At 35.1% G+C, this 12,442-nt stretch overlaps 1 protein-coding gene across 1 annotated transcript; it reads left to right on the forward strand.

Moving 5' to 3' along the window:
- Positions 1-11,269: 11,269 nt before the first annotated feature.
- Positions 11,270-12,187, forward strand: LOC101592308 (olfactory receptor 4A47-like). The gene has a single exon (XM_012513189.1). It carries the CDS (start codon positions 11,270-11,272, stop codon positions 12,185-12,187), a length of 918 nt encoding a protein of 305 aa, XP_012368643.1.
- The last annotated feature ends 255 nt before the right edge of the window (positions 12,188-12,442 follow it).

Consider the following 12,442-nt stretch of genomic DNA (forward strand, 5'->3'; position numbering starts at 1 on the left):
AGAGTGGTTATATCTCGTCGATTCAGTTGTGGTAATTTGTACCTTTCTTGGAATCTGTCCATTTCTTCTGTGTATTCTATTCTGTGAGAGTAAAGATTCTCAAAGTAGCTATTGATAATCTTCTGAATTTCCACTGAGTCTGTGGCAATTACACCCTTTTCATTTCTTATTGCTTGTATTTGAATTTTTTCTTTCCTCTTCTTGATGAGGTTAGTTAGGGGCTTATCAATTTTATTTAATCTTTCAAAGAACCAGTTTTTTGCTTTTTTAATTCTTTGAATTGTTTTCTTCATTTAAATTTAATTAATTTCTCCTCTAATCTTTATGATTTCCTCCCATCTATGGGCTCTGGGTTTGGTTTGCTCTTCCTTTTCTAGTTGTTGAAGGTGCAGCATTAGGCTTTTTATTTGTTCCCGTTCAGTTTTCCTAATGTGTGAGTTCACAGCTATGAATTTCCCTCTGAGAAATGCTTTATTCATATCCCATAAATTACGATAAGTTGTGCTTGACTTTTCATTGAATTGTAGATACTATTGAATTTCTTGTTTAATTTCCTCTGTGACACATTTGTTCCTGAGTAGGATGTCATTTAATTTCCATTTATTTTAGGTGTTTTTTTGCTTTCTGTTATTTTTTTGCTAAGTTTTTGTCTGGTTGACTTATCTTTTTAGATAAGTGGGTGTTAAGGTCTCAAATTAAAATTGTGGTATTGGATATTAGATTTCTCGTGTCCATTAAGATTTGCTTTATATAGTTGGGTGCTCTCGTGTTTGCTGCTTACAGATTTATGAGTGTTTTCTCCTCCTCTTGAACTTTTCCCCTAACCAGTATATAGTGGCCTCTTTATTTCACTTGATCATTGTTGGTTTGAAGTTGAGACTGTCTGAGAATAGAATTGCTACCCCTGCTTTTTTCTTAGGAGCTGGGGCATGTAGTAATGTTCCATCCTTTGACTTTCAGCCTATGAATGTCTTTATGAATTAAATGTGTTTCTTGTATACAACATATTGTTGGATTTTGTTTCCTAATCCATTGTGCCAGTCTATTTCTCTTAATTGGTGAATTGAGTCCATTTACATTGATGGTTAGAATTGAGATGTATTGGCTTACGGTTGCCATGTTATTTTCCTGTTGTCATTTACTCCTTTTTCTCCTGTTTTCATTTATTTGCCCTATTTAGTTAGTTGCTTATAATCTCATTCGTGGAGTTCTGATTGTTTTGTTCCCTCTCTAGAACATCTTTCAGTAGCCCTTGTAGGGTTGGTTTTGTCATTACGAAATTCTTTAGTTTTTCATTGTCATGAAACTATTTCACTTCTCCATCAAACTTGAAAGAGAGTTTTGCAGGGTATAGTAGTCTGGACTGGAATTTGTTTTCATAAAGGACCTGAAGTATGCTGCTCCATGCTCTTCTTGCCTGCATGGTTTGTGAATAGAAGTCCGCTGTACTTCTGATGCGTTTTCCTTTGAATGTGATCTGCTTCTTTTCTCTAGCGGCTTTCAGTAGATTATTCTTGTGCTGAATTTCTGGGATCTTGACTATTATATGTTTCATTTTTTTTTCATTGGACTGAGGTTAGTTGGCTTTCTGTATGCTTCAGTTACCTGAATGCCAGATTGTTTCCTCATATTTGGGAAGTTTTCTGCTATTACTTCTGCCCATATTTTTTAATATCATTTGTATTGACTTTTTTTTCGCATTGATGCGTATTAGTCTCACATTGTTCATCTTTGCATCATCTTGCAGGTGATGGATTATTCTTTCCTGTATCCTCGTTGTTTTTAAGAGACCCTTTCTTACCTTTTCAATAGCTGCACCAGCATCTTCAAGGTCTGAAACTCTGTCTTCATTTTCACTTAAACGGTTTTGCAAGCTTGCGATTGAGGTTTTAATTTTTTCTATATCTCTTTTACTCTGCTTCATGCGATCTATTTCTTTCCTGAATTGCTCATTCTAGGAAACGGTCATTTTTCTAATTTCCTCTATTGTTTTTTTTTTATCAATGTCTTCCTTAAAAGCAGTTATAAATTCTTTTACTGCAGTGTTTTTTTCAGCTTCGGTTTATCCCTAAGTTTCTGTAGTTGCTTCTTTACTTCAGATGCTATGAGTTCTGAGAATTCTTTTTTTATTTCAGAAAAGAGTTGCTCTCTAATTTCCTCTATATCTTTCTGCTGTTGCTTATTTACTATCGATGCTATTAATTCATGCATTTGGGCCGAGCTAGTATCCTCCGCACTTGTTCTGGGTTGGCACTGCGTTTCCTGCATATGTTTCTGCATTTGATTGTTTACTGCAGATGTTATTAATTTTGGGTTTTCTTTTTTTATTTCCAATCTGAGTTCCTCTGTACCTTTCTGCAGCTCTTTGTTTATTTTAGAAGCTGTTGATTCATTGCTTTCAGCTGTGTGATTCCCAGTTTGCTCTTTGTTAGTGTCCTCTGCACTTTTTATGGGTGGGGTTGAGTTCTGAGATTGCATTTTGTTCCTTCTCCTCATTTTGTGTAGCACTGTCTTGTGTCTTTTGTTGTAGATCTTCGTTTTAGTTATAACCTTAGCACGTACTGAAGTTCAGGTATAGATCTACAAAGTCTGGATTTATCCAGCTGTGCCTGACTTGGGTCTGGCTGTTGTGCTCAACTCCTTCCTGCTGCTGCCCTTGAAGGTGAACCTGATTGTCCTCTGTGGCAAGATGTTCTGCTCCTGGACTAGCTGGATGGTTCAACCGCTACCATCTCTGTAAGGATTGCAGCGGCATAATTACACCCCAGGCCTCTTTTCCAGGCCTGAACTGAGCCTGGAGTGGACAAGGTGGAGTAGGGGGGAGAGGCAGCTCTCCCACACACTGACTGGGTCTGGGCTAGGACTGGATCTGGGTGTTCCTGGAATGTGGCAGAAATTCCTACTCGGTGGGTGGGGTGCGGGGTGTGCTGTGGAGTGGTGGGTGGCATCCCAAAGTGGTGGGAGACGGTATCACCCATGCTGCACTTGGGCTGGGACCCGGAGTTGGTCCCGCTGGTGCAGGGTAGCTGGAAGCTCTCCATTCAGTGTAATTTTTAATGAAAGATTCCCAAAACCTTAAAAGCTCATAAATCCACATTAATAAGAGGAAGCAAAGCAATCAACTTTTTGAATCATGTTTCCATATAATAGATATTGATATTTTATTTTAAACCAGAATCACAGATAATATATCATAAGAATACTATGAATGAGGTGACTTTCACACACACAAAAAAAAGTTCTAGCCTTTTATTACTAAATAGTCTGAATTAGAATAATATTAAAGCTTAAAATTTTCAAACATAAAACAATGACAAAGAGTTTGAAACATTCATTAGCCTGACATGAACAGTACACGTTGTATACTCAGAAGACAATATCACACTGTATGTCATATATTCATATATATCTTAAGGGTTAAGGAGATGAAAATATAAAGTGCCCTGATTTGATGATTACACATCATTTGCTGGTATCAATTATCAACCTGCTATATGTACAATTAAAATAATAACAAAATAGTTATCATGACAATAATTATTTAAACAAATAAAAATGTAGAGAGTAAGAATAAAAATAACATCTGGGGTTGGGAAAATAGCTCAGTGGAACAAGGACTTGTGTAGAGTAAAAGCATGTATTGGTTGGTAGCTCCTTCCTTGACAAAATATCTGCAAGCATGACATGTGTGCCCTGTATTTCTGCTTTATTGACTGACAACACCTAAATTTACAGTATCTGGTGCTGGTCTGGATGCTCCAAGACAAGTGTCATTTTTGATGCTGCACACATCACATAGTAAAATGATTGCCCACAAGCATGACCCATTCGAGGACACTCTTTATTTTAGCTTGTGTAGTTTGGTTTAATTCCATAATTTGAAAAGACAAGTTAATAAATATGTGACTGATTGTGAGGCCTTTATTTCTCTATAGAGATGCACCAAGGCCTTGAGATAGAACCTCTTGTTTGTAGGTCTAACAAAATCATTCTATTAGAATTGATCAGCACAACGTCTAGTGTGTAGCTTGCAAAAGAAATGGAATGGACACGTACTAAGTGCTTCCTGTAGTAGATACAGTGATGAATACATGCTTTAGGACAGAGAGGATTCATCTGCCTATTTATTTTCATGGCTGATCTCCTTCTATCAAGGTCAATTTTCTAAAACAAGCACTAATCAGAGAGTACATCATACACAATGAGAATATCATAGAATGTATTCCTTTGGATGTTTCTTTAGGTCCCTATAGACTAAAGGCATTATTTGCCATGCTTTTATGCATCTCCATTATTGCAGTGGTAGCTGTTCTGCCTGCCTGTCTTTGGGCTCCATGTGGAACTCTTCCTGACTCACTGAGGAATGAACTGTTCTGTCTTTCATGAATGCTTTTTATTCCACTGCTGCTTTCTACAAGTTGGCTATACCTGCACGGTCACACTGACTGTAGGAAAGAGCCAAAGGGTACATGGTTCCCGATCCAGGGAGTGACGATGAATAAGGACACATCTTAGTGTTTTAGGAGCCTTCCTTTCCATGGACAGAAATCAGCAATTGCACTTATCATACTTCTAATTAATAATACATCAGAAAGAGGGTCAGACCTTCTTCCAGACCTTTCCAGGAAGTGTCAAAGTGTGCTCAAAGTAAGGAGGCGTTTAGAAATGTGTCTTTCATGTAATAATTTAAAAACATTTTATGTAAATATTTATTTTCCTTAAGAACACCTCATATTTATTCTTAGAAGATACAAGCATATTTCCATATACACATGAGTGGTTTCAGTTCTGTGTGAACTTTGCAGTTATTCCTCAGGTTCCTAAAGGTTTGAAGATACCATGTCACAAAGCTCTAAACCATTTTCTATTTTCCATTTTCAATTTTACCATTACCACATAAATTTCCCTTATATATAAAGGTATGCTAAAATTGATGTAACTTTTAATATATTTCTAATCATTGTCTACCACAAAAATTCCCCAACAAATTCTTGTTCTCTAAGTCTTAGAAAAAAATTTGGAACATGTTTCAGGGTTATTGGAAGCTTTTGGTAGATTATTTTGGTATGCATAATTAAAATAACATTAGTTTACTGAAAAGTTACCATCCATGAATTTACTGTGAGCCACCACTGCATACTCTTAGTGAGTATATGTCTATCCACCTTCCTGACAAACAGTCCAACGGTCCTTGATGACAACATGATATATGAAAATCTGATTAAATAATTCCTGGTCTGTTCTAATTGAATGTGAGTAAGTTTAGCACAAGTACTGTTTTTCAGTTTAGACTTATATGCATTAGTATCTTCTGTGAGCTCTCTTTTAAGACATATTTTTTGTGCTTACTGAGGCTTTTAGGTATTCTCATGACTTAAAGTATATATAGTAAAGGTATCCATTTTATTTTATTTATTTATTTTATTCTTTTATTTTTTGTGACCGGCTCAGCCTGCCATGTGGGCGAGGCCGGCACCCCATGTGGTACCTGGGATGGTATGGTCCTTGTTATGCTTTGCCTAAGTGTGCCTAAGCAGATGCTTTAGACTGCAGAGCTATCTCGTCAGCCCCAAAATATCCCTTTTAACATACAAGTAAATTTAATTCCCTAGGTTCTACTTTCTTTTGATATTTTATTCTTACTAGATGGCAATATTTCTAGATTTCCTTGGTTAAATTTATGAATATGTCTTTATTTTGGAAAGTGTGCTGAAAAGAATTTTTTGTTAGCCTAACATTCTTCCACATATTGTAGCATATAATTTTTAGTATTTCTGTGGCTTTATAGTATTGATCCACCTAGACTTTGTCTTCATATCAGGAATTTTGAAATATCAATTGGGTATCAATTTTTTTCTGAGTGGACAATTTTATAGGGCATAGTTATTTTTCCCACCAATTCAAAATTCTGATTTTATGGGATTCTAAAATTTCACGTGCTTTAATCCACTAAATGACTCCATTGATTTCCATGTATTCTTTTGATTTTAACATAAAATATATATGCTGTGTTTGATATGTCCACTATTGCTCAGTCATATGAAATGGAACGCATTCATGTGTATTTTTATCTGAAATTAAATTATAATGGATATGATATAATAAAAATTATTTCAATAATTTTAAACTAATATTTCATTTAGAAAGGATTACTTAGAGTTGATAAATTTTGAGATTAGAATGTCAGAGTCTGTCTTTTCATTCAACAATTCTTTATGATTAGTAGTCCACTATGATTTCTTTCTGTATATCTGTAATTTTAAAAACATTAGTCTTTTGGAATTTTGTGTTTGTCTAATTTTTCTAAAATGTGATCTTTTAGTTTTAGGCATCTTTTTTTAATGTAGGAAATTAGTGGCTTCTTTTCATTTTCACTATATTTTTTCTATGGTGAACTAGAGTCCTGCAGCACATTGCTCCTTGACTTATCTTTCCTGTGAGGGTTATAACATATGATTCTGTCTTCCTCCTTATTATGGGTCTGTTAAGCATTTCTGTTTCATTTGGATTCAGTGTGTTAGCTAGTATGTGTCTAATAATTTATTAATCTCTTGGAAGACATTTACTACTATCTCTTTTTCCAAGTCTAATTCTATTTATTTGGATTTCTTCTACTTTTGCCTTAATTTGTGTACCTCAAAATTAGTCATTTGCATTAGTCCTCATAATAACAATAAGAATGAAAATGTGGAAAGCAGAAGTAGAGAAGGATCAAAGGGAAAGGCAAGAGAAGAGGATTTTGAAAAAAAAAAATTGTGCTGTGAAAATGCAAATTCTCCCTGATGTGTTTGAAAATGCATGTCCTACAAATACTAATTAAATAAAAATTAAAAAACTGAGAAAATTTGGTTTTGATTGCGTTCATCATTTTATAAAATTCACTAATTTTTACTGCAACAATCTGATTGACATATGATTGTGTCTCCAATTCGCATAGACACATTTGTAAGTCATTGGGGAAGTATATTTTTTGTCAGATGGCTCTGGCTGAGTTTCTTATTTTCAGATATTTATGCTTTATGATTTAGGTCCACGGATACAAATCGCTGGGTGTGTCATGGTCTCATGTTTTGCTTATGTTTTGTGAGTGTTCCATAAAATCTTAGATATGAGTAATCCCTCATCTGTTTTATTTTTCTTTCCCTATTTTTCTAATACACATTCTAACCACTGATCTGTTTAAAGCTATCATATATTCAGAACATTTATTTTTACATACTAGTGAGCCAGAATATATGAGCCTTTGAATCAAGTATTCAATGGCTTGCTCTGAAATCTCTTTTTCTCCTTTCTGGCTGCGAGTTCTGTCAAGTGAAATTGCATAAATTAAACAGTATAATCACCAAATTCATGTATTTCATTAATCCATGCTCGTTAAAAAATACACTTTTCATTAGATACTATCAATTTTTTAAATACTTGGATTTAAAGAAATGTATTCATACATGAGTATATTACTCTTATTTTGTTCATATTCAGCCACCTAACTTTAATAAGAGAGTTGTGAGCCATTTCTTTTCTGAGCAAATTGGCTATTACTTTTTTGATGCCTTGACTTCAACTTGTTCAATTCTGACATTCTCCAGAGGCTATGTCCCTGGAAATTGTATTTGAGATAGTTCTTCTTCTTCTGACATCTCTGGATGTGCATCTATTTGTGTAGTGTGAACTATACAAGTAGAATTATGATTGAGGTCCCAGTGAGTTTAATTATAGAAAAAATACCTTGGAGATTCAGCAAATGAATGATTGGTGTTATGGAACAGATAAAGTGTCCACAAAATTCGCCCTAACCTTGCAGAATTTTAATTTATAACAATATTCATAGTATTGTGTTCTTAGGAGGAGATAAATTCATATCATGACAAAGTAGGGATTAGATGTCATCTTCACACTTAGCCTTAAATTCTAGTATGGTGTATGAAGCTAGGCCAATAATTTTATTATTTTCCTTTGGCAGATCTAAAGCACAAATTGGAACTACAAATGTGTTTCATGGATGTTTTTTCCAAAAGATATTATTTAACCTCAGGGGCCGGGGAGATGGCTCAGTGGAATAAGCTCTTCGCTAGCAAGTTCAAGGGTCTGAGTTCAATTCCCTGTTCTGAAAAAAAAAATATATATATATACATATATATATACATATATATATATATATATATATAATTTAACCTCAAAATATTTTTTAATATTGGTTTGTATTTATATCAAATTGTCCAACAATGACTGAGGCTTCATTGTTAATTATAATACAGAATTATTATATTTACTGGACAGTTTTGATACTAATTTCAAAAAATTACAGTAATTGAAAATATAAAATTCTCTTTTGGAAGTCTGATGAACCAATCTTTCTGTAAATATGAAAAAAATTTGAACACCTCAAGGTTCCAATATGGGAAAGCGTTCTTTTGCTCTTTGTATTTTCAGAGACGGTATCCACATATGAAGCTCTTACCACAGAGGACCATGGGGAACATCCAGAATTCAGAAGTCGTGACTGTCTCCTTATTTAGGTCACTCAGAAGAGGTATTTACTTGTGAGATTCTGGCTTAGTCTTTAGATATACTATTATAGCATAGTGGTTATTCAGGAACTATTACTAATTCTAAAGTTCTATCTGATTTTGGTAATTAGGGGATTTCCTATCATTCCTAAAGATCTGCATATTGATTCAAATCTGTACTACTCTTCTTGAATGTTTTAATACTGTATATATCCTAATTAGATATATTCCTCTAAAAGCATTTCTCTTACAAATTATCTTGAATTATGATTGTTTTAGAGATATTTGCAGTCCAGTTATTTGCATTTTTCTTCATAGGACTAGCCATATTTTCTTTTAGGGATTGTGTAGATGATGAACATTGAAGGATCTCATCTCTGTACAGGTGACTGTGTGACTTCCAAGAGCTTCTGGGAATTCTTGACTAAAGAAGCTGTACCTTCAATTCCTCAGAATGGTTTAGAAAGGAAAAAAAAACTAAGTTTGGGGCCAGGGAGATGGCTCAGTGGTATGAATGCTTCCCTGGCAAGCGCACGGGCCTGAATTCAATCCAGAGTTCTGCAAAAGAGAGAGAGAGAGAGAGGTTTGGAAGTGAAGGAGGACTTCAATGTGCCACTGGACTCAACAAAGGGAAGAGCTTTGTCAAAAGAAGAGCTGTGAACTGAGGTAGGCTGCTTGTTTCAAAAAGATGTTGGATCAAAGAATAAAGCTTTTCAGCATGCAGAAATTTTTTTTAAATATTTGTATAGAAGGGTGCAACACAGGGAGAAAGAATGATATATGAAATGGAGGGGACATTAGAAGTGTAGTATGATTCAGAGCTGTGGCAATAATGAAATCTGCAAGAGCAGACTTATGAGCCTTAGAGATGGAGACAGAAAATCCTTGTTTATAAAATGGATGCAGGGCAGATTCTATGAAGTCAGACTGAAGTAAGGTTAATATGGATCAAGGAGTAACTGTATTAGGTTAATTAAAAATATAAAGTGCTAGTATATATAGACCTATATATAGTAGAGTTTTTCTTCTTAGTGTGAAAACTACCTCTATCTGTCTGTCTGTCTGTGTGTCTGTCTGTGTGTCTGTCTGTCTCCTCTCTCTTTGTCTCTCTGTCTCGCTCTCTCTTTCTCTCTCTCTCTGTCTCTCTCTCTTTCTCTTTTTCTCTCCCTCTCTCTCTGCCTGTCATTACCATATTCTCTTTCCTCTTGTTCTCTTCTCCTCCTCTTCTACTTTCTCTTCTCCTCTTGCTTCTCCCTCCCTCCCAAATCTGTCTCACTCCTGTCATTGTATTTATTTATTTATTTATTTATTTATTTATTTAATTTTTTGCGGAACCGGGGATTGAACTCAGACCCTTGTTCTTGCCAAGCAAGTGCTTATTCTACTAAGCCATCTCCCCGGCCCTTCTCTTATCATTTTAATCCTTCATGTAGAATCCATTAAAAGTACATCACAAACTGCATCCCTGCCTGCCTGCCTGCCTGCCTGCCTGCCTACCTGAATAGCACAAATATACAGCGAGTTTGCAAAGTATCTCAGAACTTCCATATTCCCCATTCTCATTTGAACATACATTTATAAGTGGAAAAGTGCCTGGTATCTTTAGATTTGTTTTATAATAATATCCTGTCAGGTATACTTTTCTGCCTCTTATTCAGTAGAACCTTGTGGAAATTTCTCTAAGTAAACTAATATAAGTGTAATTAATTTTTGAAAGATAACCTGTCCTTTTAAGAGATTTTATAATCTTTTCAACAATTTCTTTATTGTCAACTTAAATTACAAACTTTATAAATGCTATTAAAAAGATAGAAAACATGTTGGTTATATGTCCTACTGTTCAAAGACTTTAATTTCTTTGGAATAAACCACAAAGTATTTAATTATGATGAATGGTACATAGATTTTTACTTCAGCAGAGATTCTCAAATTTTGTTCTCAAATCATAACATGTAAATTGGAGAAAACACCTTTCTAAAATTTTATCAGCCTTAGAGCTTTACCATATTTAAAATCCAAAGTTACTGAATTGATGTTTGTATGTTTTCATTGTCATTTTATCCTTCAGGTGAATGGCAGTGTTCTATGATTATTCATAATGTGGATGTGCTTTTCTTTTATTTCTTACTTGTAGCATATGTGCACTTTGCCATTGGTTTATATTTCATTTATTAATTTCTTTAAACTTTTCTGTTTTAGGTAGTAACATTTTATGTTCCCTAAGGTGTAATTCCATTCCAAATACTTTTTATTTAGGTGATTAGTCCCTAACTGTTAAAGAAATAAACTAAAGAGCAATATGTTTGTTAGAGAAACATATAATTAACCGAAAGTCTTTCTATAGCAGGAATGTCAAAAGTCACCTTTTTTGTATTACTTGAAGTAATACAAAGTATGTCTTTGTTTTTTTATATGATATCCAATTGATCCTTATTTTGTTCAATTAAGTCAATTATATGTAAAATTATTTTAGTTTTCTAATAGAAAACTTGCTGAGGCAGATGCATTTTTATTGAAAACATAATCCATTCCACCACCTGTCTTTCACAACTTATTCCAATAGCATTCCTCTACAAAGTAGCCCCTTACATTCATCAAACTTGCTACTGCATGACATCTGACAGGACTGGGACATAACAAATGACAGGGCTTATAAATGAAATTAATAAGTATATCATCTTAAATTTTTGAGGTCATACTAATAATTATGCTTCCAAATAATTTAGTTCTGAGCAGAGACACGAGGACACACAGAATGAAATATGGAACAAAGGAACAACGTGACTGAGTTTATGCTCTTGGAACTCACTCAGAGCCTCCAGGGTCAGAAAATATTATTTGCTGTGTTCCTGCTGATCTACATGGTGACCATGGCAGGAAACCTACTCATTGTCATCACTGTGATGCTGAGCCCAACATTGGATGCCCCGATGTTCTTCTTTCTTGGCTACTTATCACTAATGGATGCCATTTATTCCACTACAGTTACTCCAAAGATGATTAATGACTTACTCTATGAGAAAGGAACCATTTCCTTCGAAGCTTGCATGGCACAGCTTTTTGTAGTTCACTTATTTGGAGGTATTGATATAACACTCTTAGTTGTCATGGCCTATGACCGCTACATAGCCATCTTCAAACCCTTGCACTATCTAGCCATCATGAGCCAACAGCGGTGTACTTTGCTGCTGCTCCTGACCTGGGTTGGGGGTCTTCTGCATGCTGTTCCACATGTCTTTTTTGTTTACCATCTTCCCTTCTGTGGCCACAATGTCATCGACCACTTTTTCTGTGACATGTACCCCTTAATGAAACTCGCCTGCACGAATACCTACGTTGTTGGCCTCAGTGTGCTGGCTAATGATGGAGTGATGTCTGTGGCCATCTTCATAATCCTGCTCGTCTCATATGGGGTCATTCTGCATTCCATGAAGAACTTGAGTCAGGAAGGGAGGCATAAGGCCTTATCCACCTGTGGCTCCCACATCATAGTGGTTGTGCTCTTCTTTGTTCCTTGCATCATTATTTATGTGAGACCTCCCTCTACATTACCGATTGATAAACCCTTGACCGTGTTTTATACTGTAATCACACCTATGTTGAACCCCCTCATTTATACTCTGAGAAATGCAGAAATGAAAAGTGCCATAAAAAAGCTCTGGACCAGGAAACAAAATTGAGCTTTTTTCATTTATGTTCAATGAAGAGTTGGATGTTCCAGAAAAAAGAGTGATTATTTCAGTATGCTGAAATTTCCTTTTGATCTAACAGCTGAACAATAGAAAAGATGAACTATGTGAATTCTCATAACAATCCATATATATTTAAGATTGATCGGGGCTGGTGAGATGGCTCAGTGGTCTAAAGCACCTACTTAGAACAAGCTTAGCAAAGCACAGGGACCACGGTTCAATCCCCCAGCACCACATGCCAGC

The sequence above is a fragment of the Octodon degus genome, unplaced genomic scaffold (assembly GCF_000260255.1).
Source record: "Octodon degus isolate 3935 unplaced genomic scaffold, OctDeg1.0 scaffold00354, whole genome shotgun sequence".
In the NCBI taxonomy this organism is placed as follows: domain Eukaryota; kingdom Metazoa; phylum Chordata; class Mammalia; order Rodentia; family Octodontidae; genus Octodon; species Octodon degus.